The 14,823-nt window shown below is 45.6% G+C and overlaps 1 protein-coding gene across 5 annotated transcripts in view; it reads right to left on the bottom strand.

Annotated features, from left to right (window-relative positions):
• The window catches only part of MED1 (mediator complex subunit 1), a 33,369-nt gene extending 30,446 nt beyond the window's left edge, over positions 1–2,923 (bottom strand). For 3 of the 5 annotated variants that reach the window (XM_066263749.1, XM_066263754.1, XM_066263750.1), the window contains exon 1: positions 2,707–2,923. In XM_066263749.1, the coding sequence (XP_066119846.1) occupies positions 2,707–2,731 (25 nt within the window). In that variant the 5' untranslated portion in view covers positions 2,732–2,923. The remainder of the gene's footprint in view (positions 1–2,706) is intronic. The other 2 variants (XM_066263752.1, XM_066263753.1) reach the window with 1 other exon arrangement.
• Between the last annotated feature and the right edge of the window lie 11,900 nt (positions 2,924–14,823).

Genomic DNA, 14,823 nt, shown 5'->3' with positions numbered 1-14,823 from the left:
GTTTTTCTTGCAAACAACATCCCCCCATACATCATCCTGGTAAGAACTTGTTAAAATTATTTTCCAATATCATTTACTTCAAAATATGCAAAAAAAATTAGTTTTAATGACAAGAAGACACACAAATTAAGGGTTTAATCTAATGAACACCACAGAATGAAACTGCCCTTTTTTTTAAAATGTTTATTTTATTAATTTTAGAGAGAGAGGACAGGAGAGAGAGAGAGAGAGAGACAGGAACATCAATGTTCCTCCTGTATGTGCCTGAACCATGGATGAAAGCAGCAACCTCTGTACTTCGGGGCAATGCCCTAACCAAGCAAGTTATCCATCCAGGGCCAAAACTGCTTTCTATTCAAACTGTTAATGAGAACCAAAAGAGAACCATCTCTAACCATGTTTCAGGAACAGGACTACAATTTAGTGACAAAAATCATTTCATGATATTCATGAAATCTCTTGATGTTATATGTAGAGCATACATTTACACATGGACTTACTATAATTAGTTGGTTTTCAATGTGAAAATACAGACTTTCTTAGTCTTCTTACATAATTTTAAGAGACCAATTTATAAATATTATCAAGAAAACAGGCTTTATTTGAAATTCTGACTTCTCTTTGAATTCAAACTAAAACTATAGAGACAGGGAAGATGTCAACATCTAAAAGATCATCTAAACTAAAGGATGAGTTTCCAGCGGAGGTAAGAGAAAGGTAGAAAAGACTGGCTCCTAGGCCTGGCCAGGTAGCTCAGCTAGTTAGAGCTTCCTCCAGATACGCCAAGGTTTTGGTTTTGATCCCATCAGGGCACAGACAAGAATCAACCAATGAATGCATAAACAAGTGGAACAACAAATTGGTATTTCTCTCTTTCCCTTGCTCTCTAAAATCAATCAATCAATAAAAAACAAAAAAGACTGACTCCTGGACTAAGTGTGTTAATGAACCTCCTATGCCCTTAAACCCTCCTCTAATTCTTGTACTGCTTAGTATGAGCAAGGACCTATACTAGAGACAACTGACCATACAAAAAAAAAAAAAATAGACAGGTGATTGAGATGACAACAGTGAAAGGGTGTGGATAAGTTAATGTGGAAATAACCCGTCACAAAAAGCAAAATGAGATATGCTCTTACACACACACACACACACACACACACACGGTAAATAAAAATATACCTCCCAAGAAACCCCAACAAAGAAAAATAAAGAACAAAATCAAAAAAGAAAACAGACACATAGTGCTCTCCCTTGGGAGAAAGCCCATGCCTTTCCCTTCTCCCTCTTCGTCCCCCCAGACCTGCAGTTACCTTTGCCTTTCAACCCCTGAAGCTTTAAAGGGCCCCTCTTTCTGTAACTTGTTTCCTGAGCCTACACAGCCCAGCTCCCTCACTTCTATTACCTTTGTAACTTTGTAAATACCAGGAAACTTCTCTTATTTAAAAAAAAGACATTACTAATTGGAATTCAAAGAAGGAAAATTTAATTAGTTGCAGGAATGTTACTGAAAAATGAATACAATGTCAGCAATCAGAGTTGTGGCAGTGACATCTTCTAAATCAAGATTCCAACTCCTTCCTCCAATGCAGTCATTCTCTGGAAAACTGATTTGGGGCCTATTTCAGCCAGTTTATAGTTCTGGACACATTTCTGGGAATATCCACTTTTAAGACTCATTCATTCAAGCACTATTTTCTGTGCTGGAAGATAGAGCAGTGAGCAAACTAGACAAAATTCCTGCCTCATTTTACACTTGTCATTCCTCTGCACCCAAGGAGCAAACTTTTCTTCTTCCTCTTTCAAAACACACCTCCCTTTTCCTTGAGAAGCCCAAGCATTTATTGAAAAATGAATACAATGTCAGCAATCCCAGCTGAGGCAGTGACATCTTCTAAATCAAGATTCCAACTCCTTCCTCTTTACATGAATGCTCAAATCAAACATTTTTTGAGCAACTATTTATGTCCCAGGAACTATACAATAATGAGTAAGGCAAGGTCCCTGATCTACTAAGCTCAGGATAAAGTGGAGAAAACAAGTAAGAAATAATACAGTGAGCTGTATTAGTAACAGAATTATGTCCAAAATATTAAGAAAGCATTTAAACTGGAGTGTAGAAGTTTAGAGAACCAAAGTTAGGTTCCACAGAAAAGTTGTTTTTCAGTTCTGAGTTTAGTCTGGTCATTGAAGGATGAAAATCAAGGCATTTTTAAAAAAAAACATACAAAAATACAGGATCTGAAAACGGTGATATTCTAGGAAACTTTTCTAGGAGCTTTTAATAGCATAAGGACCTGATCATTTCACTCACGCCTTTTAAAACATCCTCCAGTACTTTGACACACAGTTCTCTATTGTTGTTCTTATGCCATTATTCAGACAGCTCTTCTGAAAGGAGGTGTAAGCAAGTTTTTAGATTTACTTGTCTGGACTTCCATAACTTTAGGACCCCGAGGCCCAACTGACTGCCCCTAGCTAAGCAAGAAACCTTCACAGAAGTTGGGAGCCCCCAGCACCCCATAGTCGGAGATCTTCACCACCAGCGAAGGTATTGCCAGAATCTAAAACTCACACAAACCCCTCCCCCTGGACTCTGCACCCTCAGGAGTGGCCTTGGAGAAGGAATAAGACCCCCAACTCCTCTCACAGATTGGCTCCCGCCAGCTGTGTCGCGCCCCCCTGCTTTCCCCTTCAGTCACTCACCCTCGGTTTCCCCCTGAGCTTTCATCCTGACAGTGGGGAAGGCCTGAGTCCTACACAAGAGGATAAGCCCTTCCTCACCACTAAAGGGGGAATCAAGTTAGTTCGCGCTCCCAGGACGCAGGGCACCAGCAATCCCCACTCTTCCCTGGAAGGCTCAGTCTGAAGTCCCTGGCGGCAAGAAGAGATGGGTGCTCGCGGCCGCCGCCATCTTCCCCAACGGAACTTCCCAAAGATCGCGAGATTAACCGTGATCCTGCGAGAGAGAGAGAGAGAGAGAGAGAGAGAGAGAGAGAGAGAGACCAAACTCGTGGAAAAGGGTTAACGCTGTGTTTCTCGCGAGATTCTTCCAACCCAACCTTCCTTACCTTTCGGTTGTCTCAAAGTTAAGGCAGCTAGGTATGGTGTTAGGCGGGTAGTAGTGATTGGCTCCTCTTCTGAAACCGGCATTTCCTTCGGCATTTAGCACTTGGCAAATTAAAATCCCAAGCTTTCTTTATTGACAGACTAGTTTTTTGAAAAATATTGGTATCGGGAATAGTTTATTAAAGATAATAATAGGCTTTCGCCCCGGCTGGGTAGCGCAGTGGTAGAGCGTCATCCCGGCGCCCCAAGGTCGAGGTGGGGGCATAGGAGAAATAGTGATTGAGTGCACAACTGAATGAAACAACTAAGTGGAACGAGTTGATGCTTCTCTCCCTCACTCTCTCCCCAAAACCCTTTTTACTATCTCAAATCTATAGAAAATTTTTTTTAAAGAAAGTAAAAGATAATAGGCTTTCTTGAAATACTATATGGCATAATTGTGCAATAAAAAATATAATGGTTCTGTGTAACACGACGTTACAAGCCAGCTCAGCACACTTAATCCCCATTTCCTCTTTTTTTTTTTTTTTTTCCTTTTTTTTTTTCAATTTTATAAATACTTCTTGCCCTGGTGGGATAGCTGGATTGGTAGAGCATTCTCCTGAAGCGCAGAGGTTGCCGGTTCAATTCCTGGTCAGGGCACATACAGGAACAGGTTGATATTCCTCTCTCTCTCTCTCTCTCTCTCTCTCCCCCCTCCCTCCACCCCTCCCTCTCTTACCCTCTTGCTGAAATCAATAAATAAAATTTTTTTAAAATAAAAGACAAAAGAAACACTTCTTGAGCAATTCCAATATTTTTGAAATCTGGGAGATTTGGGGTGGAAGTAAACATTTGCAGCAGTCAGAGCATAAGATGCTATTAATTATATTTAGGGTCCCCAAATTGTTCAATGATTGTGTCTCTTTTTTATAATCATAGTGAAAACAAGGGATTTAGCTTGTACTCTACACTACAAATCATAAAGAATGTAGTCATATCTCTTACATCAGTAAATTTTCACAAGTTAAAATTTGTAGTAATGCTGAGATATTACTTCATGGCCACTGGAACTGAAGAACCAGGCTAAAATACAACAGTTCTAACTAGCATTGGATGAACATTTTTAACATAATTAAGGATACTTTCCTTATGGTTTTTTTTTTTTCCATGCACATCCTAATAAATAACCAGTGAGCCCTGGCCTAATGCTTCAATGGATAAAGCACGGACCCAGTGTACTAGAGGTCGCAGGTTCCCCTGGTCAGGGCATCTAACAGAAGCAATCATTGGCTGCATGGAACAACTAAGTGGAACAAAAAGTTGATGTTTCTCTCTCTCTCTCTCTCCCTCTCTCTCTCTCTCTCTCTATATATATATATATATATACACACATATATATATACACACACACAATATATATATATATATATATCCTTCTGTCCCTCTCCTTCTTGCTCTCCCTCTCCCTTTCTCTCTCAAATCAATGGAAAAATTAAAAACAAAACAAAAAACAGTGAGCGCCTGGCCAAAGTTGAAGGGTTCAGTCCCAGGAGAGGGCATATACAAGAATCAACCAATAATGCATAAATAAGTGGAATGGAACAACAAATCCATATATCTCTCTATATTTCTTTCTTTCTCTCTCTCTAAAAATCAACTGAAATAAATAAAAATTAAAATATCAACTTGCCTGACTGGAGGTGGCTCAATGGATAGAGAGTTGACCTGGGATACTAAGGTGCCAGGTTCAAAAACCGAGGTCACCAATTTGAGCATGGGCTCACCTGGCTTGAGTGCAGGCTCACCAGCTTTGGCACAGGGTCGTTGGTTGGCATGAGTGTGGGATCATAGATGTGATCCCATGGTTGCTGGTTTAAGCCCATAGGTCACTAACTTGAAGCCCAGGATCCCTGGCTTGAGCCCAGGGTCGCTGATTTCTGTAAGGGATCACCGGCTCAGCTGGAGCCCCACCCCACCCCCACCCTGGCCATCAAGGCATGTATGAGAAGCAATCAATGAACAACTAAAAGTGCCACAACTACAAGTTGATGCTTCTCATTTCTCTCCTTTCCGGTCTATCTATCTCTCTCTTGCAAAAAATAAATAAATAAAAAGAATATCAACTGGATTGATTTTAGAGAGACAGACAGAAAAGGGGTGGGGAGAGATATTCATTTGTTATTCCACTTAGTTGTGTATTCATTTGTCACTTTGCTTCTGGTATGTGCCCTGACCTGGGATCCAACCTGCAACCTTATTGACTGAGGATGATGATCTAAACAACTGAACTAACTGACCAGGGCCAAATATCAACATTTAAAAAAAGAAAAGAGGCCCTAGCTGGTTGGTTCAGTGGTAGAGCATTAACCCAGTGTGTAGATGTCCCGGGTTCGATTCCCAGCCAGGCCACACAGGAGAAGCGCCCATCTGCTTCTTCACCTTTCCCTCTCTCCTTTCTCTCTCGCTCTCTCTCTCTTCTCCTCTCACAGCCAAGGCTGTATGGCAGCAAAGTTGGCCTCGGGCTCTGAGGATGGCTCCATGGCCTCTGCCTCGGGTGCTAGAATGGCTCCAGCTGCAACAGAGCAAAGCCCCAGATGGGCAGAGCATCACCCCCTAGTGGGAATGTTGGGTGGATCCCGGTTGGGTGCATGCGGGAGTCTGTCTCTCTGCCTCTCTGCTTCTCACTTCAGAAAAATACAAAAAAAAGAAGAGAAAGAGAAAAGAAAATAACCAATGAAAATATTGATTTTACCTATTTTGCAGTAAGGATCTTCAGCAATGGATTTCTACTGGCTCTAACGTCTCAGACTTTCCCCACATTTCAGAAATGCTGTTCACAAAACCATTTCAGTAAATAACTACAGTTCATATGAGCAAACACAGCAGCATAAATTTTAAAAGAACAAGTCTTTGGAAATGTTTGGGAACATGTTTATGACCACAAAGTTATCTTCAACCATGCTCCTTGAAAGTAGAATTCAAACTTTATTTTTTGTCTAGTCCTCTTATCTTCATTTCTGTGTCACTACACATTAAGTTTCTTTTTTTTTTTTTTCTTTTTGAAGTTAGAAGCCGGGAGGCCGTCAGACAGGCTCCCGCATGCACCCCACCAGGATCCACCCGCATGCCCACCAGGGGGCGATGCTCTGCCCATCTGGGGCGTTGCTCCGCTGCAACCGTAGCCATTCTAGCACCTGAGGCAGAAGCCATGGAGCCATCCTCAGCGCCAGGGCCAACTTTGCTCCAGTGGAGCCTTGGCTGCGGGAAAGGAAGAGAGAAACAGAGAGGAAGGAGAGGGGGAGGGGTGGAGAAGCAGATGGGCACTTCTCCTGTGTGCTCTGACTGGGAATTGAACCCAGGACTTCCACACACTGGTCTGACACTCTACTGCTGAGCCAACCAGCCAGGGCCTCACATTGAGTTTCTTGGGGCAGGAATTGCTTCTCAGTTTTGTTTTGTTTATTAAAGCAATTTATTTTTAATTATTTTATTTTATTATTTTTTTTTTCTTTTTGCATTTTTCCGAAGCTGGAAACGGGAGGCAGTCAGACAGACTCCTGCATGCGCCCGACCGGGATCCACCCAGCATGCCCACCAGAGGGCAATGCTCTGCCCCTCTGGGGCATCGCTCTGCTGCATCCAGAGCCATTCCAGCACCTGAGGCAGAGGCCACAGAGTCATCCTCAGTGCCCGGGCCATCTTTGCTCCAATGGAGCCTTGGCTGCAGGAGGGGAAGAGAGAGACAGAGAGGAAGGAGAGGGGGAGGGATGGAGAAGCAGATGGGCGCTTCTCCTGTGTGCCCTGGCCTGGAATCGAACCCGGGACTCCTGCACGCTAGGCCGACACTCTACCACTGGGCCAACCGGCCAGGGCTAATTATTTTATTGATTTTTTTTTTTCTTTTCATTTTTCTGAAGCTGGAAACAGGGAGAGACAGTCAGACAGACTCCCGCATGCGCCCGACCGGGATCCACCCGGCACGCCCACCAGGGGCGAAGCTCTGCTCACCAGGGGGTGATGCTCTGCCCATCCTGGGCATCGCCATGTTGCGACCAGAGCCACTCTAGCGCCTGGGGCAGAGGCCACAGAGCCATCCCCAGCGCCCGGGCCATCTTTACTCCAATGGAGCCTTGGCTGCGGGGGGGGGACGAGAGAGACAGAGAGGAAAGCGCGGCGGAGGGGTGGAGAAGCAAATGGGCGCTTCTCCTGTGTGCCCTGGCCGGGAATCGAACCCGGGTCCTCCGCACGCTAGGCCGACGCTCTACCGCTGAGCCAACCGGCCAGGGCTATTTTATTGATTTGACAAAGAAAGAGAAAGGAAAAGAGAGACACATTAATTTCTGTTCCACTTATTCATGCATTCATTGGATGATTCTTGTATGTGCCCTGGTGTGGGATTGAACCCTGCAACCTTGGTGTGTGGGGACGATACTTAACCAACTGAGCTACCCAGCCAGAACCTGCCCCTCATTTTTTAAAATAATTTTTATTTTTTTAATTTTTTAATTCATTTTAGAGAAGAGAGACAGAGAGAAAGAGAAAGAGAGAGAGAGAAAGGGAGGAGGAGCAGGAAGCATCAACTCCCATATGTGCCTTGATGAGGTAAGCCCAGGGTTTTGAACTGGCAACCTCAGCGTTCCAGGTCGATGCTTTTATCCACTGCGCCACCACAGGTCAGCTGCCCCTCACTTTTTTTTTTAACTTTTTTTTCTTTTAATTTTTTTAAAATTCATTTTAGGGAGGAGAGAGAGAGAGAGATGAGAGAAAGACAGAGAGAGAAGGTGGGGAGGAGCTGGAAGCATCAACTCCCATATGTGCCTTGACCAGGCAAGCCCAGGGTTTCGAACCGGCGACCTCAGCATTTCCAGGTCGATGCTTTATCCACTGCGCCACCACAGGTCAGGCCCACCCCTCACTTTTTAATCTCCACTATCTAGTACTGTACCTGGGCCTAGTAGTCAAATCCTTTTACTAGGTCTACAAAGCCTTGTTAGACCTAGCTCTTCTTCCCTTGCCAATCTCCAGCCGCATTGGCCTTCTTTAATTTGCAGAAAATTCCTGCACTCCTTTTTCTCCCCAGGTCCTTGAACAGGCCTTTTCAACTGCTGGGAGGTCTTTCTCAGCCCACTTCCATCACCTCACTAGGGCTCTCTCTTTCAGACTTCAATTTAAATGTTTCTTCTTCTAGACTACAGAAGCAAGCCTTCCCTAACCTCTAAGGTCCTCTGTTAAATTATCATCTCTTTAATAATACTTTCAACATCAAAATTAATTAAATCCATGATGATATGTTTAATGCTTGTCTCCCCTGCTAGACTATCAACTTCAGAAGAGCTATGCTGCTCTAACCCACCAAGGCACAAAAGCAAATTTTAAATAGCTAAGCTTTGCCCAGGCTGCGTAGTTCAGTTGATTAGACTAGAGTGTCCTCCCAATATTTCAAGGTTGTAGGTTCAATTCCCGGTCAGGGCACCTACAAGAATCAACCAATGAATACATAAAAAAGTGAGACAACAAATTGATGCTTCTCCTTCTCTCAGATCAATTAAAAAAAAAGTAAAATCAATCAATAAGAAAATAATTTAAATGACTAAGCTTTGAGAAAGATTTCAAAGGACTCTTTAAACCTAAAATCTAAACTAAAAAAATTGGTCTTCTAATTGGATTAGAAGTTATTGTAACTTTAGTTAAATATTTTCTTTGTGTACAGCCTAAAAAGAAACTTTCTGATCTGCTTTGAAGATTTGCAGGGAAAGTTGTGTCATCACCCGACTAAACATCTTGGAGTTCACAGAGCTCCCTTTACTCCTTGCCCTGAGAGGTCCTGAAAATAAACTAAATTGTGCATTCTTGGAATTTCTGAGTTTAAGTTTTTCTTAAAAAACCCTTATCTTACAAAAGCACTATTCTCACCAGTTGTTGGAACAAACCATGCAGTTGAGAGTAGATTTTGTACTTAAAATTTTGGGCACGGCCCTGGCTGGTTGGCTCAGTGGTAGAGCGTCGGCCTGGTGTGTAGAAGTCCCGGGTTCAATTCCCGGCCAGGGCACACAGGAGAAGCGCCCATTTGCTTCTCCACCCCTCCCCCTCTCCTTCCTCTCTGTCTCTCTCTTCCCCTCCCACAGCCAAGGCTCCACTGGAGCAAAGATGGCCTGGGCGCTGGGGATGGCTCCTCAGCCTCTGCTCCAGGCGCTAGAGTGGCTCTGGTCGCAACAGAGCGATGCCCCGGAGGGGCAGAGCATCGCCCCCTGGTGGGCAGAGCGTCGCCCCCTGGTGGGCGTGCCGGGTGGATCCCGGTCGGGCGCATGTGAGAGTCTGTCTGACAGTCTCTCCCCGTGTCCAGCTTCAGAAAAATACAGAAAAAAAAATTGGGGGGGCACAATCTGAGATTTCCTAGAATATAATTTTTCCAGCTTTATTGAGGTATAATTGAAAATAAGTTTTATCCACCAAAAACAGAAAGTGTAGTGCAATAGAAAGATTGCTGACCTAGTATTAAAAAGCTGTTCCTGCTCCTGGTACTGACTACGCTCGCGTAAACATGCTCCAACTCTGTCAGTTTCATCTTCTAGTAAATGCATATTATGCCCATCCTGGCCACCTCACCAGATTATTTATTTGTTCAGCTGATATTTATTGACAGGCTTAAAAGAGTTTTGTAGAAATTGAAAAGTGCTATAAAAATATTATAAGACATAGCTGGATGAATGGTGGTGCAGTGAATAGAGCGTCAACCTGGGATGCTGAGGATCCAGGTTCGAAATCCTGAGGTTGCCGACTTGAGCATGGGCTTATCTGACTTGAGTACAAGCTCATCAGCTTGAGCACGGGATTGCCAGCTTGAGCGTGGGATCATAGACATGACTCCATGATTGCTGGCTTGAACTTAAACGTCACTGGCTTGAGGAAGGTGTCACTGGCTTGGCTTGAACCCCCAGGTCAAGGCACATATGAGAAGCAATCAATGAACAACTAAGGTGTTGCAACGAAGAATTGATGCTTCTCATCTCTCTCCCTTCCTGTTTCTCTCTCTCTTAAAAAATATTTTTTATATTTTATATATATTATATATATTAATATAATATATATGATATAAAAATTCAGTAAAAAGCTTCATTCATTCATTATGGGTCTCTAGTCTGCTTCAATCAGTAAAAAACAGATAATAATTATAAGTACAATTAATGCTGTTTAATTTGAATGATGAATTTTATTTTTCAAGATTTTATTTGACATAATTCCTTCTCCCATCCCCACTTTTCCATTTTACTGTGGGTGTGGGTGTATCTGTGTCAAAATCTTAATCTCACTTAGAAAAAAATCAGAGTAATTTTGCTGAATTCATACCAGTGTTTAATAAGGTGGGCCAGTCACTTCATCTAATTGGCCCATTAAATCTCATGCCATCTGCCTGACCAGGTGGTGACGCAGTGGATAGAGCGTCGGACTGGGATGCGGAAGGACCCAGGTTCGAGACCCCGAGGTCGCCAGCTTGAGCGCAGGCTCATCTGGCTTGAGCAAAGAGCTCACCAGTTTGGACCCAAGGTCCCTGGCTCCAGCAAGGGGTTGCTCGGTCTGCTGAAGGCCCACAGTCAAGGCACATGTGAGAAAGCAATCAATGAACAACTAAGAAGTCACAGCGCGCAAGGAGAAACTGATGATTGATGCTTCTCATCTCTCTCTGTTCCTGTCTGTCTATCCCTGTCTATCTCTGCCTCTGTAAAAAAAAAAAAAAAAAAAAAAAAAAATCTCATGCCATCTGCCATCATGTCAGACACTGGTAGGGGCCTTTACAATTTAGGCCCTCTTGCAGCAAAAAAGGGAAGTTACCCCACCTTAGTTGCAGTACTTAATTCTATCTTTTCCCCCACCTTTTCTTTATTCTTGGTAGTGTTAAGCCTAATCCGGAGGGACTCGAAACATTGAAGACACGAACAAAATCCATCGATTACACACCAAAGCTTTATTGTCTAGCTTGGCCAAGTGACGGCAACTCTGACAGAAATCTGAGGGAGAGTACGCCGGCCCTTTGTTCTACTTAGTTTTTATAGTTTTGCAAGCGGGAAGTATAGAAGCAAAAATTGCAATTAGGCCCTAGCTGGTTGGCTCAGTGGTAGAGCGTTGGCCTGGCGTGTGGAAGTCCCGGGTTCAATTCCTGGCCAGGGAACACAGGAAAAGTGCCCATCTGCTTCTCCACCCCTCCCCCTCTCCTTCCTCTCTGTCTCTCTCTTCCCCTCCCACAGCCGAGGCTCCATTGGAGCAAAAGATGGCCCCAGGCACTGGGGATGGCTCCATGGCCCCAGGCGCTAGAGTGGCTCTGGTCACAACTGACCGGTGCCCCAGATGGGCAGAGCGTCGCCCCCTGGTGGGCATGCCAGGTGGATCCCAGTCAGGTGCATGCGGGAGTCTGTCTGCTTCCCCATTTCCAGCTTCAGGAAAAAAAAATGCAATTAGGTGCCCTTTACCACTATTGATTATAGTCATATGTCCTTTAACATGATAGGACCATGTTCAATTTGCAAGCCATACATCATTTTGGAGAAAACAAAATTTCCAAGACAACACAATGATAGAAAGATGTCTCTTTACATATTAAAAGACATTCCTATATTTTCTAATGTTTATCTGCCATCTCTTTGTCCAGAGTCATACACATTAACTATATGCATTCATATGGGAGAGGTAGTTTCCCTGGGGACAAATGCCCGCAAATGGCTCATTACTATAAGAAAAGGTTTATTTTGGCTTTTCTCTTTCTGCACCTGGCTAGCCATTCACTCCTTTCCCCACAGGTATGGTGGAATGTCAGGGAATCCATGTTTTCCTTCCCTTTGCATTTACAATACAATGCCAAGGGCCATCCTGGTTTTAGGCCAATCACACAGTACAGAGATTATTCACAAAATTTCTCTGCACACCTTAACCCAAATTAATAAAATGTTCTTTAAGCCTCTTAAAATATTAAGATCGATTCTGTAGCTTTTGGTACTTTGCAACACCTGCGGGTGAGGTGGCGCAGTGGCTCCTCAGGGCTCCTCATTCCCCCCTCTGAATGGGAGGATAAGACGTGGTATCTACCGAGGGGAGAGGCTGGTAGGTAGGCTGAAACGTAGGTCAGAAGGTTGGCCCCTAGCTGGCGTTTGACCAGGGTGGCCACTATGCGTAGAACACAGGGGCCGATCAGGAGCACGGCAAGGAGCACCAGAATGGGACCTGCAAGGGAGGAGAGCAATGTAGTGGCCCATGAGGGCCAGGTAAACCCGGGGACCCAAAGTCCATGTGCTTCTCTGTCCGAACGGCGTTTCTCCAGGGGTCTCTGAGGAGGTCCCGAGATTGGCGATGACTCCGGAATGGTTGGCGAAGAAACAGCATTGCTCTTGGAGAGCTGCACACAGTCCTCCCTGGGCAGGAACAGCAGGTCGAGTCCCCTTCGATTCTGCAGTGCAACTTCTGCCAGGGAGCCCAAGGATTTCTCGAGAACTCGGATCGAGCTCTCAAGGGCGGCGATGTCCTGGTCAATGAATTCCTGAAGAGCCCTGAAACTGGAGTCCTGGACGAGTAGGGCCGAGATACCTGTTCCTAGAGAGGCGGCGCCTAACAGGCTGGCCAAAGCTACCGCCGCGGGGCCTATAGCCCTTTTTCTTCGGTGAGGGGAGTCAGAGTGTGGTTGGTCATAGAGAGCCTCTAGGTCCTCCTCTGATAGGTAGGTTACTCGGGGAAAGATATGGACTAGAACACAAGCCTCCTTCAAGGCTCTTGAGTGGATCTTTGGAGTTCGGTTGAGCCCTCCATCCAGCTGTGTCAGCTTGATCAGGAATTGGCTTGATGTGGGCTCGATGAATCCACGCTGCGTGGCCAGCGACCTTTACAGCCGTGGGGGTACTGAGGACCACCGGGAATGGGCCCTTCCACCGAGGCTCAAGGCTCGAAGCTGTATACCTGCGGATGAGGACAAGATCCCCGGGATTACGTGGGCTCGGGATCACCTTGTCATGGATTTCCTGTAAGGCTTCTTCAAAGGCCTTCAAGTGAGAACTAAGTTGTGATTTAGTGAGTGCTGGAGTTAGCTCTAGGCCTATATGAGGGACAATTGGGGGGTCCCTGCCAAAGAAGATTTGGTAAGGAGAAAACCCATGTGTCTCTGGGGTGCACCGAGCCCTCAAGAGGGCGTAGGGAAGCGCTTCTACCCAACCTAAGCCAGTCTCCAGATGAATTTTTGTGACCATTTTCTTTATGGTCCTATTACACCTTTCTAACTGTCCTGAACTCTGAGGCCTATATGCACAGTGTAATTTCCAATTTATTCCTAACACCTTAGCAAGGACTTTTGATATTTCGGCCGTGAAGGCCAGGCCATTGTCGGACCCCAGAAAAAGGGAAGGCCAAATCTGGGGATTATTTCCTGTAGCAGTGCCTTTGCTATTGTGGATGCATTGTCTCCCCGAGTTGGGTAGGCTTCTGGCCATCCTGTAAAAGTGTCTACAAGCACTAGTAGGTAGCGGTACCCATATTTGCCAGCCTTCATCTCAGTAAAGTCCACTTCCCAGTGTTCCCCCGGGGTTGTTCCCCGATACCTGATTCCAGACGTCCCAGGGCCTCTGCCAGCACTGACCTGTAGGCAGGCCTCACATTGGCGAGCAACTTGTTCGGCCAGTCTGCGAACATGTGGAATCTGGAACCGGGGTGACACCAGGGTTTGCAGCTTCTTTCCACTTAGGTGCGTTGCTCCGTGGATTTCCTCAAGAAGCTTTTCACCCAGGGGCTGTGGAAGGGCTACCTTACCTTGGGAGTTCTTCCACCACCCGCTTGAGAAAGTCCAACCCTCTCGTTGGTATGTCTCTTGTTCTTCTTTGGAGTAAGCTGGCTTTTCCTGGATGGTGGGTTCTACAGCGAGGGGGAGAATTAGAGCGGCGACCTCCCTGGCGCCGGCTGCATGCCTGTTACCGCGAGCTTGAGAGGAGTCCCCTTTTTGATTCGGGGTAATGGATGCTTGCCACTCGCTTCGGGAACCAGAGGGCTTCTAATAGGCTGAGGATTTCCTCTTTATTTTTTATTTCTTTTCCTGCTGAGGTGAGAAGCCCTCTGTTCTGGTAGATTTGTCCGTGGACGTGTGTTGTGGTGAAGGCATATCGGCTGTCCGTGTGGATGTTGGCTACCTCGCCTCATGATAGTTCTAAGGCCTTGGTCAGGGCAATTAATTCTGCCTTCTGGGCTGAGGTACCCTGGGGTAGGGCTGAACTCCAAAGGATTGTCCCATCTCCTGAGACCACAGCCGCTCCTGCCAGTCGATGGCCCTCCCGGATAAAGCTGCTGCTGTCCATATAAATGTCTTTTCCCCCAGGGATAGCCTCATCCTTAAGGTCCTCTCTGGTTCCCTGTGCCCCATTCAGTACCTCTATGCAGTCATGTTCTGGTCAGTTCCCTGTTCCTTCTGGCAGCAACGTAGCCAGATTCAGTCCTCCTACAGTCTCAAAGGTGATCCCGGGCATTTCTAGGAGCAAGCCCTGATAATGAATGAGACGGGAATTCGAGAGCCATTTCCCTGACGCCTGGGTGAGAATTGGTGCCAGCGAATGGGAAGGGATGATTGCGAGGCTCTGCCCTGAGGTTAACTTGTCCGCCTCTCGCGCCAGGGCTGCTGCCGCCGCTAAATGCCACAAGCAGGTTGGCCAGCTTCTTGCGACAGGGTTGAGCATTTTTGAGAGGTAGGCTACAGGACACTTCCAGGGTCCTAGCTTTGGGGTAAGCATGCCAACAGCGGACCCTCCTTTT

This window comes from Saccopteryx bilineata, chromosome 2 (assembly GCF_036850765.1).
Source record: "Saccopteryx bilineata isolate mSacBil1 chromosome 2, mSacBil1_pri_phased_curated, whole genome shotgun sequence".
NCBI lineage: Eukaryota > Metazoa > Chordata > Mammalia > Chiroptera > Emballonuridae > Saccopteryx > Saccopteryx bilineata.
Note: the sequence above shows the minus strand (reverse complement) of the source record. Positions and strands in the feature narration are given on the sequence as shown.